The sequence below is a fragment of the Polypterus senegalus genome, chromosome 10, assembly GCF_016835505.1.
Source record: "Polypterus senegalus isolate Bchr_013 chromosome 10, ASM1683550v1, whole genome shotgun sequence".
In the NCBI taxonomy this organism is placed as follows: domain Eukaryota; kingdom Metazoa; phylum Chordata; class Cladistia; order Polypteriformes; family Polypteridae; genus Polypterus; species Polypterus senegalus.
This window is the reverse complement of record NC_053163.1, coordinates 150,748,623-150,771,609: the sequence shown is the minus strand read 5'-3', so window position 1 is coordinate 150,771,609 and position 22,987 is coordinate 150,748,623. Positions and strand designations below refer to the sequence as shown.

The following is a 22,987-nucleotide window of genomic DNA, read 5'->3' as shown; positions in this document are numbered from 1 at the left end:
GTGGTGGCGTACAGAGCCAAAATTATGAAAATCGTGTCACTGTCCAAATACTTATAGACCTAACTGTATTTGATAATTTTTTAAAACTAGAATTTACAAAGCTTACAAAAAAACTCGTAAATCCGGCCTACCTTAAATCCGCTCGCACCTTTCCATCAGCGTCTTTTGTGTTGTAAAAGTGTCGATAAGCCCAAGAAGCCAGCAACCTGCTATACCATCCACCCACCCCACTGCTGATGAAAGTGCAAAAACCACTCGCAGCTCAAACCTTGTTTATCAGTGAGTCAGGTACCTAAAGTTGTATAGGCATAAAAAAATAAATCGTTATTTGGAAAACATGCATTTCATGTGTGCTCCGTTTCTACAAAGATCTATGTAAGTGTAGCATGACAGAAATGTTGAACACATACCTAAAACAGAAACTTTTTCCATGTTTTAGTACTAATGACAAAATTTTGACATGAAGTGTATGATGTGTGAAGACTGACATCCAAATATCAAATAAGCACTTTCACAAAAGGTACAAATGTAACAGAACAAATGCGCTTTTGTGCAAGACTATGACCGAAGGAAAAGAAATTGGGTTAGTGTAGGTCCTGGTAGTGACTAATTTGGTAGTACAGTGGTTAGAGCTGCTGACTCCTCTTCAAGAAGTCGCCGGTTCGTGTCTTCACATGTCCTAGAAAAAACATTTTCAGTAGTGAGCTGCTCTTATTGTTACTATTATACAATACGAACATACATTTGATTTCAGTCTGTAACAGCCGGTGTAAATTTATAGTACTTGTAAAGGTTATCATGTTCTCTCTCTCCGATCTGAGTTCACCTCTGTTATAGCACGTCTTTATGTGAAAACAGCAGTGTCAGATCGGGGAGAGCGTGAAAACGTCTTTATGTGAAAACAGCAGTGTCAGATCGGGGAGAGCGCGAAAACGTCTTTATGTGAAAACAGCAGTGTCAGATCGGGGAGAGCGTGAAAACGTCTTTATGTGAAAACAGCAGTGTCAGATCGGGGAGAGCGTGAAAACGCCTTTATGTGAAAACAGCAGTGTCAGATCGGGGAGAGCGCGAAAACGTCTTTATGTGAAAACAGCAGTGTCAGATCGGGGAGAGCGTGAAAACGTCTTTATGTGAAAACAGCAGTGTCAGATCGGGGTATGCGTGAATGCGACTGAGAAAATAAAACTCAATTAAAAAAGTACCAAGTACCATACATTTACACCGGCTGTTACAGACTCAAATCAAATGTATGTTTGTATTGTATAATAATAACAATAAGAGCAGCTCACTACTGAAAACATTTTTTTCTGGGGAATGTGTGGACACAAACTGGCGACTTCTTGAAGAGGAGTCAGCAGCTCTAACCACTGTACTACCAAAGCAGTCACTACAAGGAAGTACACTAACGTGATTTCTTTCTCTCCGATTATTGTCTTGAATAAAAGCGCACTTGTTCTGTTATACTTGTACCTTTTGTGAAAGTGCTTATTTGATATTTGGACTTCAGTCTTCACACATTATACACTTCATGTCAAAATTTTGTCATTAGTACTAAAACACGGAAAACGTTTGTCTTTTAGATATGTGTTCAACAATGCTGTCATCCAACACTTACATAGATCTTTGTAGACACGGAACACACATGAAATGCACATATTCCAAATGACGATATATTTTTTAGCCTATACAGCTCCAGGTACCTGACTCACTGATAAACAAGGCTTGAGCTGGGAGAGGTTTTTGTGGCGGTGGGAGGATGGGATAGCAGGCTGCTTGCACCTTGGGCTTATCGACACATTTACAAGACAAAAGACGCTGAATGGAGAGGTGCGAGCGGATTTAAGGTGGGCCGGTCTTACGAGTTTTTTTGTAAGCTTTGGTAATTCTAGTGTTAAGCTCTTTCTCCGTTTCCCACAGACTACAATGTAAAGCTCCAGTGTGGGACAAAAATTTCATTAAATTTATAGAAAGCAATTAACTTTAGAGCACAATTATGCATGTGTACCACATTAGTGAAAAAATTGTTTCGACTTGAAAAATAGTCAACGTATCCTTTAAATAGAACTGAAGAAGTTCATCCTATTTTGTCAAATGGGAATTGGCTTATTTTAATTGCCCACCTTTCCAAAGCTGCTTAGATACTGAGGATTGCTTAGAAGCTAACTTGAAATTTGCGATGCCACAAACATTACAGAGTGGGGAGTCCCTTCAGCCCAGCGCCATCAACCAAGCAGGCAGAATTAGGCACAACCCAAGAATAAGGGAGCAAAAAATAAAATAAAAGATGGCAGATGCACAAGCTTTCAAGCAAGCGGGAGGGAATCCTGCCATACTTTCAACCAGACCCGGGGAGCCAGGTCACGCTTGAGGTAGATGACGACGAGCTGGATTTTGAGGAGGATGTAGGGGAGCAGGGCGTCTTTAATCTGCCGCAGGATGCTCTGAGACAGGGAGAAAATGAGCAGGAGCTGGAGGACACACATTCAACAGAGACAGACGGGGATAAAGAGAAGGAGAAGAACAAGCAATGAGTGGAGGGAGAAAAGGAGAAGGTTAGCACAATGGTGAACACAGATGGCCAAGCCTTTATGTATTTTTAAGAAGGATTTCCCCTGGGATGTTTAGATCAAAATTCAGTAACGTTCGGTGGACCTCATTCATAGATCTGAGCCCCCCTGTTTCATTTAAAGAGTAGAATGCAAGATGAACACTTGAAATAACTAGAAAAGCCTCCTGAGCGGCAGGTGAATCTAAAGTAATAAATCCACTGTTAAGGGCAGTGGTCTGCAGCTTCAGTCTTGGGGGACCCCCTGTAGCTAACAGGTTTCTGTTTTCTGACCATTTTCACAATCAGTCAGGCATTTTCCTTCAAGCTGATCTCACTGTTTATTGAGCTTCTCTTTTATCTTCTCTTCTTCTTCAACAGTGCGAGATGTACATTCCTGCGACTTGTATATCTATTTTCCACAGTTTTAAATGCTTAACTGTCATTTGTTGCTTTCCTGTTAAGTTAAACTTTTCCCTTAATTGTATCCTAATAATGACAATTAACAACAAGTGGAACAGACATCAGGTAAAGCAGACAAAAGGCTGGGTATCCGAAATTTAAAGACTCGATTTGCTCAATTTTATTTATGCATATTAGTGACATTAGTGGTAATTAGGTGGTCTTTATCTAGGTTTAAAGATTTTCAGCATCATTTACTATGAGAGCTCCTAAGCACAAAGTCCTGAAAATATCCAAAAATGGCCATTAGAGGGGGAACCATCAAAAATCCAGATAGTAACACGGGCAAAAAAACACAGGATTAGTTTATAAAATAACTAGGGGGCTTTGCCCCCGGCTTGCTTCGCTCGACCACTCACCACTCCCCAACCCCCCCACCCAATCCGAGGTGTGCTACGTGCCAGCCACTTCGCCTCACTACTGCTCGCATTGTGAAGAGGGGGGCTGAATGCACGCTAAGGAGATGCGGTTGCTCCTCTGAAACCCCCTCTTAAATGGTGATACAATGGGAAACAAATACATTTTTTTTACCTCCTTTTTGCTTGATCAGCTTCTGGCTTGCTGCTGCTGAGCTGCGTGTTCTGCTTGTCGCGCTGCGCGTCGATCATTTAAAAGCCTGTACAGCAGCTGCCCTTTTGTCTCACAGCCTTGTCTCGCGGGACGTTAAAGTGTCTCTGAGAAAATCACTTCTCGTCTCGTCTCTTTCCAGGCCTTCCAAGATTTGTTTTTATAACAGAGAGAAAAGTTTTATTTTCTAAAAGTGCACGGAGACACAAAAGGAAGCTCACCAGAGCACAAAGGTAAAAGGAGCTGCCTGTAGCAATAAAGGCATTCCTTCCTAAACAAGTCATGAAAAGGAGCAAAAATGTCAGAATAATCCAATAAACTACAAGCACAGGAAAATCACAGGGAACTAACTCACTCACTAACTGCCAAGTGCATTCGAATGAACCGCAAAGGACTGTGGGTTGTCCCCACCTTTTTAGGGCTGAGGGCAGTCCCTTGGAGTGATTGGCTCCACCTGTTGGAGAAACACCACCCATAAAACACATGCTGTGTAACACAAGATACATAAACACCTAGAAACTAAATGGTCGACAATATTAGCAGACATCAAACACTCAAAAATGAACAAAACAAGATTTTGAACCACAACCAAGGGAGGAACATCATCCTTACGATTTTCATTCTGCCTTTACCAGTGTTCTGGTTGTTCACAGTGGATTCAGAAAATCTTCAGACACTTTCACTTTTATCACATTTTGCTATGTTGTCCCCTTTTGCTAAAATCATTTTAATTAGTTTTTTCCTCACTAAACAACATTTAATATAAGAATGACAAAGTGAAAACAATATATATATATATATATATATATATATATATATATATATATATATATATATTGTCAGGGATGCCAGGGGCCATGACCGGGACGTCATGAGGGACCGGATGTGGGTCTGTGCCCACCCTGGATCACGTGGGGGTTGCCTTCTGGGTTGCTCTGGGGGCCATGGGTACAGGGCATGGAAGCTCCACCCTATAGGGGCCCGTGGTCACCGCCAGGAGGTGCCCCAATGCCTTGTGCCACACCAGGAAGTGCTGGGGGCAAGACTTTGGACGTTACCTGGAGAGCTGCCGGGAGGACAGCCGGCACTTCCGCCACGCTGGGGCGTGGCCAAGGGAGGAATGCCGGGAACACCTGGTGCTCATCCGGTACTGAATAAAGGGCCGTCTCCATTCATTCGAGGCTAGAGTCGGGGAAGGAGGACGAGGCAAGAGAGGAGAGTGGAGGCGCCGAAGAAAGGCATTGTGGCCAGGACTGTGACTTTGGGGTTTGTGCACTTGTGGACTGTGGGTCTTAGTGACCATATATTTTGTAAATATTGTAAATAAACGTGTTTGTGGGTGACATGAACGTGTCTGCCTGTCTGTGTCCGGGTCAACTTCCACAATATATATATATATATATTTATATATATACACAGTATTTGTTTTAGTATAACCAACTGAAATATCCCACTACTGACACAAGTTGCTATGACACTTTAAATTTGCCTCCAGTGTATCCCATTCTATTGATAAGACTGAGATGTTTCTACACCTTGTTTGAAGTCCACCTGATCAAACTTGATTTGAGAAGGTCCATAGAAGGTCCATGGTTGAGCTAAAACCAAGCCATGAAGTCAAAGGAATTGCCTGCTGTAAGAGGAGAACAGGCATCCCAGGCAGAAAGCAAGAGGATCCATTACCCAGATGGGAGGCTGGAGAAGAAAGACAGATGAACTGGCTGGCTGTACAAGAAAATAACTTTGTGTCTGGCCGGTATAAATTAAAGGATGGACCAGCAATAGTCAGGAATAGGGAACAGTTCCATTCCCCATATGCCATGTGGCAGTGTTCCTCACATCGCAACCCAGCTGGGATGCCCGCAGGGGTGCTTAGGATATGGAGTCCAGAAATGCAGCCGTATTTGGGGCCCTACATGCCAATAGGGGGCACTGTCATGGAAGGACCTCCTTACTTTTCTTATGGCCCAGAAGTGTTTCCCAGAATATATGGCGTTGGAGGAACTCCCAGGTCTGGAATAAAAGAGCGCCCACTACCTCATATCACTGAGTCAGAGTTGGGAGGCAACACTCAACTTCGGGTACAGAGGATGAAGAATTGGTGAATTTATTTGTACTTTTACTGTGGCGGATTATTGGAGGATTGTGAAGAGGTGCTTGTGAAGATTAAGAATATTTTATTCTAAAAATGTGTGCTGTATTACTGTGTCTGTAGTTTGGAGCTCAATGGTAACCTCTAGTGGTTGCACTTCAGAGCTTAGAGGAAAGATGGTGTCAAGGCACAAACATGGGGAAGGCTCCAAAAAGGTCCTGTTGCACTGAAGGTTCCCAAGAGCACAGTGACCTCCATAACTCTTAAACGGAAGAAATTAGAAACAACCATGACTCTTAATTGAGCTAGCCACCTCACTAAATTGAGCAATCATGGGAGAAGGGCCTTGGTAGGAGAGGTGACAAAGAACCCGATGGTCACTCTTGCTGAGCTTCAGAGAACCTGCCTGGAGATGGGAGAAAATTCCAGAAAGACAACAACCAGCACTGCAATATTCCTTTTGTCTGGGCTTATTGACAAACTGTCTGGAGGGAAGCCTCTCTTCAGTAGAATATGCACGGAGTTCTGCTTGGAGTTCACAAAAGGGCATCTAATGGACTTGTAAAGACAGTGAGATGTTGTCATTTCTAAAAGAAGCCAGGTACCACTCTTCACCTACACAATACAACCCCAATGGTTGTTCTTTAGCAGCAGGGACTTGGAAACTAGACAGAGGGGCAGAAAGGCTAAATGGAGCAAAGCACAATGATATCTTAAATGAAAACCTGCTCTAGAACTTTCTGGACCTCAGACGTGGCCAAAGGTCCACCTTCTAACAGGGCAGTGACTCTAAAGAATAAATGAGGACAACACAGGAATGGCTTGGGGACAACTCAGGGAATGTGCTTGAGTGGCCCAGCTGGAGCCCAGACTTGAACCCAGTGAAACATCTCCAGGGAAACCTAAACACATCTGTCCACCAACACAACTGCCTAGAAAAGACCCACAGTTGACATGACATCAAAGGAATTGCTTAGAGACAGGATTGTGTTGAGGCACAGAACTGGGGAAGCTTACAAAGACATTTCTGGAGCAATGAAGGTTCCCAAAAGTTAAAGTGACCTCCATACTTCTTAAACGGAAGAAGTTTGGATCAACCATGATTTTTCCTAGAGCTGGTGACCCGGCCAAAGTGAGCAACTGAGGGAGAATGAGTTTAGTAAAAGAGGTGACCAGGAACTCGATACTCACTCTGACTGAGACTCCAGGAAACTTCCAGAAGAGAAGAAACTTCCAGAAGGACAATCTTCACTGCAAAACTCCATCGATTTGGACTTTATGATAGAATGGGCAGATAGAAGCCTCTCCTCGGTAAAAGGCACATGGAAGCCTACTTGAAGTTTTCAAACAGGCACCGCAAGGACTCTCAGGCCGTGAAAAGCAAGATCCTCTGGTCTGATGAAACCAAGGTTAGTGTTGTGTCTGGATGACACCCTGCACCGCGCATCACCTGTGCAGTACAATTCTAGTGGTGTAGCATGGTGGTGGTGGCATCATACTGGTGGGGTTGTTTTTCAGTGGGAGGGACTTGGAGACAAGTCAGGGATGGGGGAAAGCTAAATCTAGAAAAGTACAGAGATGTCCTTCATGAACAACCACCTGGACCTCAAAATGGTCCAAACATTCAACTTCCCCAAACACAAAGCAAGGACAAGAGAAGAGTGGGTTACGTTCAACTCTGGGAATGTTGCACAGCCAATCAGACATTTCTGGAGAGACATCAGAACAGACATCCAACGATGGTCTCTATTCAACCTGACATATCCTGAGAGGATCTAAAGAGAAGTACGGCAGAAAATCCCCGAAATGAAGGGGTGTGAAGCTTGTGACGTCAAACCCAAGAAGACTCCAGGATGGAATGGCTGCCAAAGGGGCTTCACCAAAGTACTGAGAAGAAGGGCCTGAATACTGTCCGTGGGGATGGTTCAGTTTTTTATTTTTAATAGTTTTGCGAAAATGTCTAATATCCAGTCTTATTGTTATTGAGTGCTGTTTGATGAGGGAAAAAAATGAATTTAAAGGATTTTAGCACAAGGTGGCAACACAACAAAATGTGAAAAAAGTGAAGGGGTCCGAGTACCTCCTGAGCACACCGAAGTCGCTGTAGCCTTTCATTCATCATTCCACGTCGTCTGCCCACATGTCTACTCCGCTCTTTGCTAATTGTCTTTATTAGGATGTCATTTTTTAATATTATTGAAGTTTTATGGTTTAGGCCTGCAGTGTATGCTGGTTAAACTTTGTATAAACAGGAAAACAAATATCAGAAGTAAAGGATAAATAAAGAAAACGTAAAACAACCGTAAGAAAATTGTTGGCAATGACTTACTCTGGTAAAACGTTATCAGACTGAAGAATTTCCTCACCTCTTTCAGTCGCTCCATATCTTTGAGGTAGAAACCAATGTAAAAAAGGCTAAGATAAGAATTTACAAACTGAAACTGGAAGAGATAAAAAGGACAAAGAGAACAGACAAAAGTGAATTTGCATAATCACAATAAAGCACGTGCAAATAAAAAAAATTACATTCCCCTGCAAAGGGTTCAAAAGCTATTCAAATTTTATAACAAACAAGAAAAGTCAAAAGTCATCCTGCTTTTAGGGAAAAGCTTGTGGACTCTTAGGCAGCATCCACACTTATTAACGCTTTGTCTTCAAATGATAACGATCTCCGCCCACACTAGCGTTTATCCATCTTATATGAAAGTACGCAAAATCGACTGAAATCTCAAATGACGCAGTCGTTCGCCTACACTGGGCATCTCTGGGAAAATCCTTGAAGGGATGGCTACATCACCGGCCATAGGATTTATCGCAAAACTCTAGCCACCGATAAATTATTTGCCTTCTGCGTACGCAAGCAACATTCAAAACTGTACAAAATGCAATTTAGATACATACAGATAAGCAACACTACAAGTGAAATGGAAAGCAATTCGTCTGTGTCCGTATTGTTAGAAAATGTTTTGTTTCCAATCAGTGAAAGAGACGTTATTATGAACAGGACCCAATCAGGGAAGGGCTACGTAATACGAACAAACAAATCAGAGCGTGATTAGAGTCCGCGTTTTGAAAAGTCTATGAGTTTCGCCCTGCCCAGGGTTTGTTTCCTGCCTTGCACCCTGTGTTGGCTGGGATTTGCTCCGGCAGACCCCCGTGACCTTGTAGTTAGGATGTAGCGGGTTGGATAATGGATGGATGTTTTACCCCTATCAATACTGCAACACTGAGATGGTTTTTTTTTCAGAAATATATGACTATTGAGAGCATGCAAAACTTTGCATTTCTTTCAGAGGGCTTTTCACAGGGTGTTGATCATTCCACTCATTCATTGTTATCTGCTACTGCAATGCTGGACCGTGTTGGACTTCAGTATCAGTGTTAATTATTTATTGAGTAGTGTCTGTTGTTTCATTCGGTTTTGTGTATTGTGGTATATGGCATTCATCCCGGCCAATACTCCCAGGCCGCTAGATGGAGCCCTCCCTGCAGCATAGAGATGCCCCGAATGCCAGTAGGGAATCATGGACAATGGAGTGTTTATTCACAGCCCTGCTGGATTCCATGGGGGCCGCCAGAGGACGCTGCAGGGGGGATCAAGGACTATTTTCCCTACAGCCCGGAAGTACGTCCCAGTCACGTGGACAGTAGAAATGACGTACTTCCGGGTTGAAGAAAAAAGGAGTTTTCATCCGACCCGGAAGTGTTGCCAGTCACATGGACAGTGAGAAGAGAAACACTTCCGGGTCAAGAACTATAAAAAGGACTGTGGGAGATCCCAGGGTTGAGCTGAGTTGGGAGGAAGGGTGACAACGCGTTTGGGAGTCGAGGATTTGATTATTGATTATTAATATTTGATTGTTTATGAGTATAGTGGAGTGGAGGGTGCTTTGTGCACTTTATTGTCCTAATAAAATTAATTATTGGACTTTTATCTGGTGTCTGGAGTCTGATCTGAGGGTTCAAGGGGACGACAGCACCCCCTATCTGTCACAGTATGTAAATAATTATCGCCATCGACACTTTGAGTCAGTTATCAGTAGCTCTGTGAGTGAATGGGTGCATGCTGAGTCAAGGCTGCGTGTGTTCCTGGGGGTCCCTGTAAAAAAATCAACAAATCACCCATCTCCAGATGGTGTGAATCTTGACGTCCTTGTGTCACGACCCAATGATTGGGAACAAAGCTAACAGAATAGGAGTGTAAAAACATTTTAACGTAAAAATGAAGTTTAACAAAAACATACTAGTGTGGGTGAAGCCTTAGTCTTGGAACAAAAGCGTCAAATATAAATTTTATAAAACTAAATGTCCAAATGGAACTCCAGCCTAGTCTGAAATTCAGTAGCTGACAATGGCTTTGATCGTTGACACTTGTAGAGAAAAGCCAAGCAAAATGACACCTTTTATTGGCTAACTAAAAAGATTACAATATGCAAGTTTTCGAGGCCTGAAGAAAGGGCCTGAGTTGCCTCGAAAGCTTGCATATTGTAATCTTTTTAGTTAGCCAATAAAAGGTGTCATTTTGCTTGGCTTTTCTCTACATTCATAATGGCTAACACGGTACAACACCCTAGTACTATCGTTGACACTTGATACTCACCAGAACCATTTTAATGATGAGGTTTTTCTCATAGGCACTCTGGAGTCTGTAGTTCTCTGCAAAGAATGAGAAACAAAAAGAAAGCCATGTTTTGGTCAATGAGGGGATGATTCCAGAGAACTCTTGACTCCTGACGCAACCAGTTGACCCAATTTGAAAACAATACTGTCATCTAAAGAAAATAAAGTTGACATCTTTGTGCAATATTTGCCTGACTGAACACACACTCAGGCGTGTTGATTAAAATGTGTGGAAAAGAAAGGGAATTGGTTGCTCACCAGCATGGTGATCCATACGTTCATCAATCATTATCATCATCATTCTTGTTCCATCTGTCTTATGGTAGAAAGAAGCTGAGCTAAACTGACCAGGCTTCCTTAATTCTAAGAAACTGTTGACACATCTTCCTTTGGACTACACAGACACTTCACGTACAATCAAGAGATCTCATTCCTCCAGCATGTTCGGAGCCAATGTTCCACCTGAACCACCTGAAATGGCTGGTAGGAGACCAGAGACGCCGTGGTTCAACTCCACTGTCCTCTTAGATTTCTGAGCTCCTCAGCAAATACCCTATGGTGTGGGCCAAATTTGTTGGTCCCCTAGCAGCCCATTGAAAAAGTGCTGCATGCCTCCTGAAAAGTGACAAAATGAAAATCCGTTGTCCCCTGAGAACATGCATGCCTTTGGCATGTCATCAGGTAAAGCAAAGCAAATGTGACAAGAGGTCAAGTGTTATTCTAGAAAGAGATTCTAAAATGGCCTGCACACGTTTGTTGGGACAACTTGAAGAGATCCTAAATAACTAGATTTGAAGGATTTTCTTGAATTCATATCACAGACGTCTTAAATCATGCAATCAGTCATTCAGCCGATTTAAATGGAGAAAAGTCGTCACTCTGCTGTTTGGTGTCATTGTGTGTACCACACTGAACATGGACCACAGAATGCAAAGGAGAGAGTTGTGTGAGGAGATCAGAAAGTAAATGATAGACAGGCATGTGACAGACTAAGACCAGAAGACCACCATCTCCAAGCAGCTTGATGTTCCTCTGACAACACCTGCAAATATTATGAAGAAGTTGAAGGTCCATGGGACTGTAGCCAACCTCCCTAGAATGTGGTGTCACACATGTGAGTAGGAGGCAGCTGAAGGGCTTGGAGAAATATGGTAATACATCAGCCTTGTGCACTAACGCTCTTTCTGAGTTCCCTGCAGACCTTTCCCGGGAAATCCCACCAGGAGCCACTGCCTGGACTCGAGACACGCCACTTCTGGTCCCGGCCCCGAGGACGACATCACTTCCCTCAGATTTCCTATAAAGCCTCACTCCTTACCCCTGGAATTCAGTTCTGCTTTGGACTCTGTATTGTAAACTTAAACTTTTACTTTTTGCAGCCAGGAAACAGATTATACAGGGTGGCTGCCCCGAAACCTTTGCCATGTCTCGTGTCTCTTCGTTGTCACAGTGGCTACAAGAGAAAAATCAACCCCAGAATGGGCAGAAGAAGAGTGAGAATGGGAGGCAAAAAAGCCAAAGACAACTTCTAAAGAGATACGAGCTGAACTCCAAGGTCAAGTGTCACCAGTGTCTGATCAAACAATCTGTCACTGTGACTGTGGGATCAATACAAGAAGACCCAGGATGACCCAGGAGGTGTGTTTCAGATCATTATCTTGTTGTAGGCCCCATCCTCTTTTTACAGATGGTGTGATGTTTGCTTCCAGAATTTGCTGGAATTTATTTGAATCCATTCTTCCATCTGTCAATGACATGTTCCCTATGCCACTGGCTGCAATACAACCCTAACCCTAACCCAAAGCCTGATTGATCCTCTGCCATGCTTAATACCTTTGCACTTTTTTTCGCCAAAAAGTTCTATTTTGACTTCATCAGCCCGCAGGACTTGTTTCCAAAATGCATCAGGCTTGTTGAGATGTTCATTTGCAAACTTCAGGCTACAATGCAGGAAAGGTTTTCTTCTGCTGACTCTACCATGAAAGCAGTGGCATGCAGAAAGGGGGGCCGTGAGGGGGCGATGACCCTGAGTTTCCATATCTAGGGGGTGGGGCATCCAATCAAAAGAGTGTTGCTCTCTAGGAGATCCTGTTTCAAAAATAATTTTAATTAATATGAACAAATTGAAATGATTTATAGCTCATTCTCAGTGAAGCACTTTGACTTCTAAGCGCTAGAAGTGACTGGGCTCTGTGCAGCAAGAGGCCTTCCATTATGAAAACTATGATTATTTCACATGGGACAGGAAATTGAACCCATGAATCAAACGATCTTGATAAGGGCTTCGGCATGAGAGAGATGCTCCGCTCCCTCTCCCTTCCCTCAGTCCCGTGTGCGTAGTGAACGTGTTAAGGGGTTATTTGTCCAACCTTGGTGGTTCAGTGAAGTGTTTTTCTGAGACTGAGTTTACCTCACTTATTTCATCTCCCGTGTTCTTTTTCTAGCTAGTCCAGTAAGGTAAGACGGAGAAACGTGTACTCTGTGTAGCCCGAGTAAACCTGGGTTATGGTTATAATTCTTACATATACAGGAGTTCACTCGAGGTTCTTGACCTTTCAGGTCTTCCATGGCACAAGAGCGTCTGACCAACCTGGCTTTAGTCAGCAATGAAAAAGAATTCCTCACAGATGATGTAAAAAATGAAGTAGTACAATTGTTTTCGGAGAGGAAGATCTAATTTGGGGAAATGAATATTTAATTTGAATAAAGTGTTTATTTCTTATTTAATACTAGCCGTCGCTAGCTAAGCGGAGCTAAAGTACACTCCAAAACGTGGCGAGAGATAGAGAGATTCGAATGGAGGCTGGCGTGTGAGTGAGGAGCCCCACTCCTGATGTCACACTTCCCCTTCACGTCGACCCGCAGCCTCTCTCGGATTTGTGCGAATATCTCGCTCCTGCAAGCGAACTTTGATGCTTAACGCAATGAGAGAAGTCGCAAAATCAACCGGAATTTGAAACAAATTATAGAAAAAAAACTCAATCTAAATCCGTTAAGTAGTTCTCACGTTCGCTAGCTAAGCGGAGTTCAGGTTACACCCCGAGGCTGGCGCGTGAGTGAGGAAGGCATGTACAGGCAGTTCCCGGGTAACGTACGAGATAGGGACTGTAGGTTTGTACTTAAGTTGAATTTGTATGTAAGTCAGAACAGGTCCATTATTTTAATATATGCTATTGTTGACTGACTGTAACCAAGTGCTCTGCCAATGAATGATGGAGTTTCACACCTCTCTGACCATTTTTATTATTTCTACTTTATTTTCCATGGTGATGGTTTTTCTCTTCTTTACTGCATCACCATCACTTGCATCAGATTTGTGTTTCAGAGACATTGTTGAAGGGTGAAGACAAAAGGTTAAGATGAGCTCTTCTGCACAGCACTGTTCATGCTATCACAGCAGGAAGGCACCCGTCGTCAACACGTCTGGTGTACTGAACGAGAGACAACTTCATGTTACATGCGTAACAGTACAAGCAGACTTGCTATTGAGAATGAATGTGGGTGGTGAGGGGGTTCATCACTTGCCCACCACAAAGTCACCTCCACTACAGCATCCGCCCACCAAGAACGAACACGTTGCGGCCAAAGGTGGGTAGTGAATCGCCCCCATTCAACAGGCAGCCATCCGAGCCACACTACAATGCTACCCCCCGCCGCCCCATTCACCCTCAATGGCCTCCGTTCAACCACAACCGGGTCAGTGCTTGCAGCATTACTAGCCATGTGTGCTGGGTGGGCAGTGAAACGCCACCTTCACTCCATCCAGCCTGAGTCCAGTCAGGAGCAGTAGCTGTGGTGGCGTAGTGGGCGGGCAGCGAACTATCATCCTGCACACGAGTGATAGCTGTGGCCCCGGTGACTATGGACCACAGGTCACCGCTTGCCTGAGGGGCACTACATGCCGCGAGCAGTGAAATCGCCCCCCTCCAGCCACCTATTGCAGCATCCCCAGGCCGAAGATGATGGAGTGTGAGTTACTGAGGCGCATGCATTGCAGCTACGGTCTCGTTCGTAAGGTTGGATGTCCGTAACCTGGGGACTGCCTGTAATGTTCATGTCCTGCAGTTCACTTATATTTAACTAGCTGTCCCCCACGGCTCCACCCGCGTAGCAGTAAAAATAGGACAAACTTTAAAGAACAATAAACAAACAGGTATCGCTAGCTAAGCCGAGGCAAGTTGTACTGCAAAAACCAGAAGTAGACTGACTCAAACGGAGGCTGGCGCGTGAATCAGGAAGGCCCAGCCCGGCTCCCCACTCCTGACATCACGCTTCCCCCTTCCCTCAGCCTCTGTCTCAAATTAGCGTGAATATATCTGAGCGTGAGTCAGGAGGGATCCGCCTCCTGACCCCTCAGCCTGCTGCGTCTCTCTCGGATTCACGCAAATACAGTGGTGTGAAAAACTATTTGCCCCCTTCCTGATTTCTTATTCTTTTGCATGTTTGTCACACAAAATGTTTCTGATCATCAAACACATTTAACCATTAGTCAAATATAACACAAGTAAACACAAAATGCAGTTTTTAAATGATGGTTTTATTATTTAGGAGAAAAAATCCAAACCTACATGGCCCTGTGTGAAAAAGTAATTGCCCCCTGAACTTAATAACTGGTTGGGCCACCCTTAGCAGCAATAACTGCAATCAAGCGTTTGCGATAACTTGCAATGAGTCTTTTTCAGCGCTCTGGAGGAATTTTGGCCCTCTCATCTTTGCAGAATTGTTGTAATTCAGCTTTATTTGAGGGTTTTCTAGCATGAACCGCCTTTTTAAGGTCATGCCATAGCATCTCAATTGGATTCAGGTCAGGACTTTGACTAGGCCACTCCAAAGTCTTCATTTTGTTTTTCTTCAGCCATTTAGAGGTGGATTTGCTGGTGTGTTTTGGGTCATTGTCCTGTTGCAGCACCCAAGATCGCTTCAGCTTGAGTTGACGAACAGATGGCCGGACATTCTCCTTCAGGATTTTTTGGTAGACAGTAGAATTCATGGTTCCATCTATCACAGCAAGCCTTCCAGGTCCCGAAGCAGCAAAACAACCCCAGACCATCACACTACCACCACCATATTTTACTGTTGGTATGATGTTCTTTTTCTGAAATGCTGTGTTCCTTTTACGCCAGATGTAACGGACATTTGCCTTCAAAAAGTTCAACTTTTGTCTCATCAGTCCACAAGGTATTTTCCCAAAAGTCTTGGCAATCATTGAGATGTTTCTTAGCAAAACTGAGACGAGCCCTAATGTTCTTTTTGCTTAACAGTGGTTTGCGTCTTGGAAATCTGCCATGCAGGTCGTTTTAGCAGGCCAGTCTCTTTCTTATGGTGGAGTCGTGAACACTGACCTTAATTGAGGCAAGTGAGGCCTGCAGTTCTTTAGACGTTGTCCTGGGGTCTTTTGTGACCTCTCGGATGAGTCGTCTCTGCGCTCTTGGGGTAATTTTGGTCGGCCGGCCACTCCTGGGAAGGTTCACCACTGTTCCATGTTTTTGCCATTTCTGGATAATGGCTCTCACTGTGGTTCACTGGAGTCCCAAAGCTTTAGAAATGGCTTTATAACCTTTACCAGACTGATAGATCTCAATTACTTCTGTTCTCATTTGTTCCTGAATTTCTTTGGATCTTGGCATGATGTCTAGCTTTTGAGGTGCTTTTGGTCTACTTCTCTGTGTCAGGCAGCTCCTATTGAAGTGATTTCTTGATTGAAACAGGTGTGTCAGTAATCAGGCCTGGGGGTGGCTACGGAAATTGAACTCAGGTGTGATACACCACAGTTAGGTGATTTTTGAACAAGGGGCAATTACTTTTTCACACAGGGCCATGTAGGTTTGGATTTTTTTTCTCCCTAAATAATAAAAACCATCATTTAAAAACTGCATTTTGTGTTTACTTGTGTTATATTTGACTAATGGTTAAATGTGTTTGATGATCAGAAACATTTTGTGTGACAAACATGCAAAAGAATAAGAAATCAGGAAGGGGGCAAATAGTTTTTCACACCACTGTAAATTGGCAGCTCAAGCGAACTATTATACTTAGCGCAATGAGAGAAGTCGAGCAAGCAAATTATACAAAAAACCCGATCTCAATCCGTTAAGTAGCTCTCTCGTGAAAAGTGGACAGACAGACAGATGTTGGATTTTATGTAAATAGAGATGCCTTTCTTTATCATATTCATGTACCTTCCTTACCAGTCACTTTGACAGCACCTCTGCTCTGGGGGCATACAATCAAGGAGTTTTCCCCGGGTCGTCTTCTAGCTTCTGCATGCCACTGCATGAAGGTCACATTTGTTCGGGTGTCGCTGCACAGGAGAACAGTGGCCCACCACTCCAGAGTCTGCTAAATCTTCCTGAAGGTCTTCAGCAGTCAGACGGTGGTTTTAATTTATTTGCCTTTCTAGCAATCCAACCAGCAGTTCTTTCAGAAACGTTTCTTGGTGCTCCAGATCTCAACTTGACTTCAACTGTTCCTGTTAACTGCCATTACTTAATAATATGACGAACTGAGGATACTTTGCTGTCTTCTTGTCGCTTTCTCCTGCTTGGTGAGCTTCAATTCTTTTTATTTTATTTTTCAGAGTGCCAGGCGTCTGCTTAGAAGAACCCATGGCTGCTGATTGTTGAGAGAAGGTTTGAGGAGTCTCAGAATTTATACAGCTTTGCAGTTTGCATCGCCTGGGGTTTCCTAAGAATGACTGTGAACAAGCCAGAGTCCTGACGAGCTAAGGGAGGTCTGAGACCACCTTGGGAAAAGTTATCTGTGTATTTTATTGTATTAACCCCATTTGTTTTGACAACCAATGCATGACCAACCTACCTGGAAATGGGTCTTTCTTTGAAGTTCCCTTCCCAAGGTTTCTTCCATTTTTGCCCTACAAAGGTTCTTAGAGAGTCAAGGCTTAGGGTTTGTTGTGGCACTCCTTGTTTGATTGTGTGCTATGCAAATAAAAATTGTATTGTATTGTATTATCAAAGACCTCACATAACTTGGGTTGCCCAAACGTTTGCACGGTGCTCCTTTCCTTTTTTTCACTGTACAACTGTACAAAACAAAAACAATACACTAATCTTACATAAAATGCTGACAAGAAATCTGTAACTTGATGCCTTTTGCTGATCAGTTCATCCTCTGCTCACTTAACGGTTGACAATAGCAGACATTTTAAGCAGGGGTGGCCCAAAAGTTTGCATGCCACTGCAAGTGACAGGAAACAATTTGATCATTTGGGGTGAAGTGGTCCTTTTTTTGTTAAACATGTAAACACAGGGAAAGAACAGCACATAGCAGCAGCCACAGCAGCTGGCACAAAATACCACAAAGTGCAGGACCATAAGCACTGAACGGGTCCTCAAGGCACACGTGGAGTCCACTTGCAAACATCCGTAACCCCAAGAAAAATTTGCCCCAGGACAAAGAGTGGCTACGCTGATCTATGGCCAGGACAGAATCAGCGTTACCAGTGGATCTGAGCTTTAGCTATTGCACTGGGTTTCCATTCCAGCACACCAGCATAAGCCTTCAAATGGAGTTTAAGGAGTGTGATCTGCCAGTAACTGAGATAAGGGGGCCTGGCAAATAAACACTAAAAACAAAAAATAAAAAAAAAAATCTTTCTAAATGGGTCACAGCCATTACTCACCCATATCATTGAGCCAGTAGGCAATCTTCTTGTAGACCTCATCGCAGGCAGTCACAGTGATAGCCAACATGATTTTGGGAATAAACCGGGCAATGCGCGGAAGCTCTTTAATCCCCATTACAAACTCCTGTTTGAAAATGACAAAGTAAAGACAATCTAATAATCCTGAAACGTGAGCAGTCATCAGAGAGCTGAAATCTGTGTCACAAACCCTGGTGTGTTGCCAATAATGTCAAGCGTGCCCTGTGGCACTTAACAATGCGGTCACACTAGACATGTAAAAGATCTGTGCATATAAACTGAGCTGACAGAAAAATATGAAAGGCAAGACATACAGGATAGACACATTTAAAGAGCACTAAATAACAGAGAGATGGAAAGATACTGCGTTATAAATGGCAGGTTTACAAATATAGAAATGAAAGAGTCTAAATAACAGACAGATAGACAGATATTATAGAGTAGATGGCAGGATTACATAGATAGATAGACATGAAAGGCACTATATAATAGATAGATAGATAGATAGATAGATAGATAGATAGATAGATAGATAGACACTATAAAAACTATAAAATAGATAGATAGATAGATAGATAGATAGATAGATAGATAGATAGATAGATAAATGTTAAAAACAATATATGATAGACAGATAGATAGATAGATAGATAGATAGATAGATAGATAGATAGATGTGAAAGACACTATATAATGATAGATAGATAGATACGAATGGCACTATATAATGATAGATAGATAGATAGATAGATAGATAGATAGATAGATAGATAGATAGATATGAAAGGCACTATATAATGATGGATAGATAGATAGATAGGAAAGGCACTATATAATGATGGATAGATAGATAGATAGATAGATATGAAAGGCACTATATAATGATAGATAGATAGATAGGAAAGGCACTATATAACGATGGATAGATAGATAGATAGATAGATAGATAGATAGATAGATAGATAGATAGATGTGAAAGGCACTATACAACAGCTAGATTATCATGAAGGGTTCTGCCTGAGGTTCCTTCACTCCACCCTTTCCCACACTTAACACACACCTACAGCACACTGACCTGTAGCTCAAAACAGATGAGCATGGCAAGGAAGACAAAGGTCACGCAGAACAGACAGACAGGGAGGCTGACGAGATACTGGAATAGCATCCGCTTCCAGGGGGGGTAATAAAACTCTTCACAGCCAGTCACCGGGCTTAACCTCTTCACTCCCTGAGACAAAGAGCAGGTCGGGGTGGTCACTCTCTCGAACACATCGGCAAAGATCTAAGGCAGCAGCTGAGACAGAATGAAAAGGGCTCACGAGATGATGACACGCTGATCTGTGTGAGAATTAAAGGAAAACACGACAGAAAGCATTGCCGCGACTACACTCTACATAAATGTTCTTGAAGACCTCACTTCCCCGCCCCGTCACCGCTAGTTAGGTTTATGTTATTCCAAACACTTGGAATAAAATGTGAGGCATAGAGAGGATCGTGAATTGAATCAGATTAGATTCATATCAAAAAGTCGATGTGGCAAAGGTGGGCCATCACTTTCCCTGTACTAGAGAACTGCTCTCTCCTCACACCGCTCTCCACTGATCTATGTAATGTGAGCACAGAAACAGCCGTAGAATTTATTTTAAAAGTTCATTGCTTTTTAAATTCTAAAGAACGGGGTCCTAGTATAAATTAAAGAGGGTCTGTACAAGAGCTGATGTTTTGTTGAGAGAACACAGACTGACTTCTAAACAGACATACAGGAGGCACCACTTCACCTCAGAACAAGTTCATCATCTGTAAAACATCTTTGGTGTAAAGCAAAATCTTTACATGGCGTGGAATCAACAAAAATAGCTCTTACCCGATACTGAGGACGAGGCTCTTCCAAAAGCTCAGCAGGGGTGTCCAGCGTCCCCCATTTATAGGCGAGTTCAGCCCCTCTGCGCTTCCATCGCTCCAGGAACAGAGTGGCCCAGACTACATTGAAGAGTGCAAAGACCACACAGCAGATATCCCGACTTGTCTGCCACGCACACACACACAAACAGACACAGGGAGCACAAATAATTTTGAGTGTTTATCACTTTTATCTGGAGGACATTCTAATCTGAAGACGCTCAGCCTGCGAAAAAACAACAACTCAGCTTTTTAAGGAGAGTCAAGCAACCTCAAGAGGATCAGTATGGGAAGAAATGTAGTGGTGATGTTCAGAACCTCACCTGGTCAGACTCGGTCAACATCCATAGGACGAACCCGATGACTGCAGGGTACAGCATAGACGTGGTGTAGAATCCTAACCAGGCAAAATACATGGCAATCTTCACCCCAAAATAGTCACAAATGTCATCTGTTGGGTCAAGAAACACAATTCAGTCATTTAAAGGGTCTGGTCACATACACATAGACGTGGGCAGATTTGTTAGAACCTGTAATTGTCTCAGAAATAACTTAAACTGACCAAAAGCATCAGCAACCATTGTGGTTTATTCCGCATTTAACAAGAATCTGACTTCGCTTTAGAGTTTGGATTTGCTGGAATATTTCAAATAATCACAAAATGAAGATGGCATGGACACAAATGATGAGACCCTCGACCAAATACTTTGTTGCACAACCTTTAGAGGCCATCACTGCAGACAAGCAACTCCTGGAGCTCTCCATGAGACTTCAACACCTGTCCACAGGTCGTCTGGCCCAGTCGTCCTGAGCAAACTGCTCCAGTCGGGTCAGGTGTGAAGAGGGTCTTCTCCAGACTGCATGTTTCAGTTCTTTCCATAGATGTTTGAGGGGATTCAAATCAGGGCTCTTAGAAGGCCACTTCAGAATAGTCCAATGTTTTGTTCTTGACCAGTCTTGGTGCGTTTAGCTGTGTGTTTTGGGTCATTACAGTATCTTATTAGATCTATGATCTGTGACTGAGACTAAGATTTCTAACACTGGGCACTATGTTTCACTCCAGAATGTGTTGATGGTCTTGAGATTTTATTGTTCCCTGCACAGACCCGAGGCACCCCATGCTAGATGCGGCAAAGCAGCCCCTAAACATCACCGAGCCTCCTCCATGTTTCAGAGCAGGCCTGGCGTTCTTTTCTTTGAAAGCTTCTATTGCTCATCTGTGGACACAGAGCTGACGTGACTTGTCAAAAAGCTCCAGCTGTGTCTCATTTGTCCAAAGACAATTATCCCAGAAGCATTGTGGCCTGTCGGTATGCATTTCTAGCCATTTCCAGTTTGGCTTTTTGATGTTTTTCTTTCAACAGTGGCGTCCTCTTGGGTATTCTTCAATGTAGCCTACTGTCACTCAAAAAGCAATGGAGGGTGCAATCAGACACTGACGGCCTTTCACCTCGGAGGTCAGCTTGTATCTCTTTGGAAGTTGTCCTTGGCTTCTTGTCTACCATTCTCATTCCTTCTGCCCATTCTGGGATCAGTTTTCCAAATTCCAAAGGCTAGAGTCCCATGGACCTTCAACTTCTTCATAATGTGTGTAACTGTTGTCACAGGAACATCAAACTGCTTGGAGATGGTGGTCTTCTAGCCTTTGCCTATCACATGCTGGTCTATCATTGTCTTTCTGATCTCCTCATACAACTCTCTCCTTTGCTTTCTCCGCTCCACGTTCAGCGTGGGACACACAATGATACCACACAGCAGAGGGACGGCCTCACCTCCATTTAAGTAGGCTGAATGACTGACTGCACAATTGGAGACATTAGTGATACGAATTCAAGAAAACAGAGAAACCCCTCGAATCACATTATTTAGGATCTTTTATGGGGTCTCCACAGATGTGACCAGGCCATTTTAGAATCTCTTTATTGAATAAGCAACACTTGATCTCCTGTCACACTTGCTTTGCTTTACTCAATGACATGGCATAGGCATGCAGGTGCACAAGGGACAAATGGCTTTTCAGGTCATCTCTTTTCAGGGGACATACAGCACTTGTTCAGCAAGCTGTAAGGGGAACAACATATTTGTCCAAGTCTGTATTTTATAGTACACTGTTTTGCTTGACCCCAGACTGCTGGTGTCCTCCAAGTATTGGTTTGGAAAAGTTTATTATTTATAAGTTGAACTTGCTGAAACACATCAGAAACTGATTACGCCATCATAGGGTTTGAGAAATCTGGGGCCTATGACAAGTAATCACAGCCTGGGACGTTTTCACACTTTATTATTAGATTAGCATTATTATTAGCGTAAGTCAATAATTATCTGCACTTTCCTTATGATTTTGTTTGAGTTGGCTTTTCCAGAGCATATGTGGAGTGGTACGACGGTGTTATGGTGTATGAAATCTGTACATTTTGGTTTGCATTATATTTTGTTTGAGACAAGACGACAGATGAACTAAGACAAATCAAAGCAGGTTTTCTTCCCTTACACCTTACTTTTATAACAGTTGTTCACAGCTTAGTGCGAATTTGGTATTACAGCCTGGGAAAAGATGTTGAGCTGATACCTCAGGCTATTGATTACTTTATGGATGGACATCTGGGACAACAATTGGGTTTACGGCCTGGGAAAGGAAAACTGAGGCAATATCAAAGAACTTTATTACCTGGGGAATTAATTTATCAACCATTTTGACAGCCAGCCAATCAGGTGCTTGTGTTGTGAAACCACGGCATGACATTTCATAATAAATATGCCTTGGTTTGAGACAGAAGAGAAGCAAAGAGAAGAAGAAGAAGAAGAGGAATGGACGAAGATGGCACTGGTCGTCAGAAAGGCATCAAGAACATCGATTGCTAAATCAAACACCTCCCTGGGACATTCATCCTTGTCATCTGTAACTTTTTCATAAGCTTTTCCTAAAGACTATATATATTCAGACTTTCCTATCAGTACCTATTTTCTATTATTCTTTGCTCCAGTGGTATTATTATTATTCTTGTAATAAATACCATGCTGTTTTTAACTTCCTATGCTTTGTCTTAATGTCTAGAGTGATTGAAGTAATAAGTTAGATTTCTTTGAGCACCTGGTGACAGCCGGATTTTTTGCCATTATATCTGTGCTGCGAGGTTTATAA

At 43.0% G+C, this 22,987-nt stretch overlaps 1 protein-coding gene across 3 annotated transcripts in view; it reads right to left on the bottom strand.

The window, feature by feature from the left end:
• The window catches only part of ano8b (anoctamin 8b), a 200,341-nt gene that overhangs the window by 30,792 nt on the left and 146,562 nt on the right, over window positions 1-22,987 (bottom strand). For 2 of the 3 annotated variants that reach the window (XM_039767063.1, XM_039767061.1), the window contains exons 7-13: window positions 20,169-20,296; window positions 19,811-19,972; window positions 19,022-19,174; window positions 17,926-18,052; window positions 10,267-10,322; window positions 8,033-8,107; window positions 2,334-2,468 (exon numbers count right to left, since the gene is read on the bottom strand). In XM_039767063.1, the coding sequence (XP_039622997.1) occupies window positions 2,334-2,468; window positions 8,033-8,107; window positions 10,267-10,322; window positions 17,926-18,052; window positions 19,022-19,174; window positions 19,811-19,972; window positions 20,169-20,296 (836 nt within the window). The remainder of the gene's footprint in view (window positions 1-2,333; window positions 2,469-8,032; window positions 8,108-10,266; window positions 10,323-17,925; window positions 18,053-19,021; window positions 19,175-19,810; window positions 19,973-20,168; window positions 20,297-22,987) is intronic. The other variant, XM_039767062.1, reaches the window with a different exon arrangement.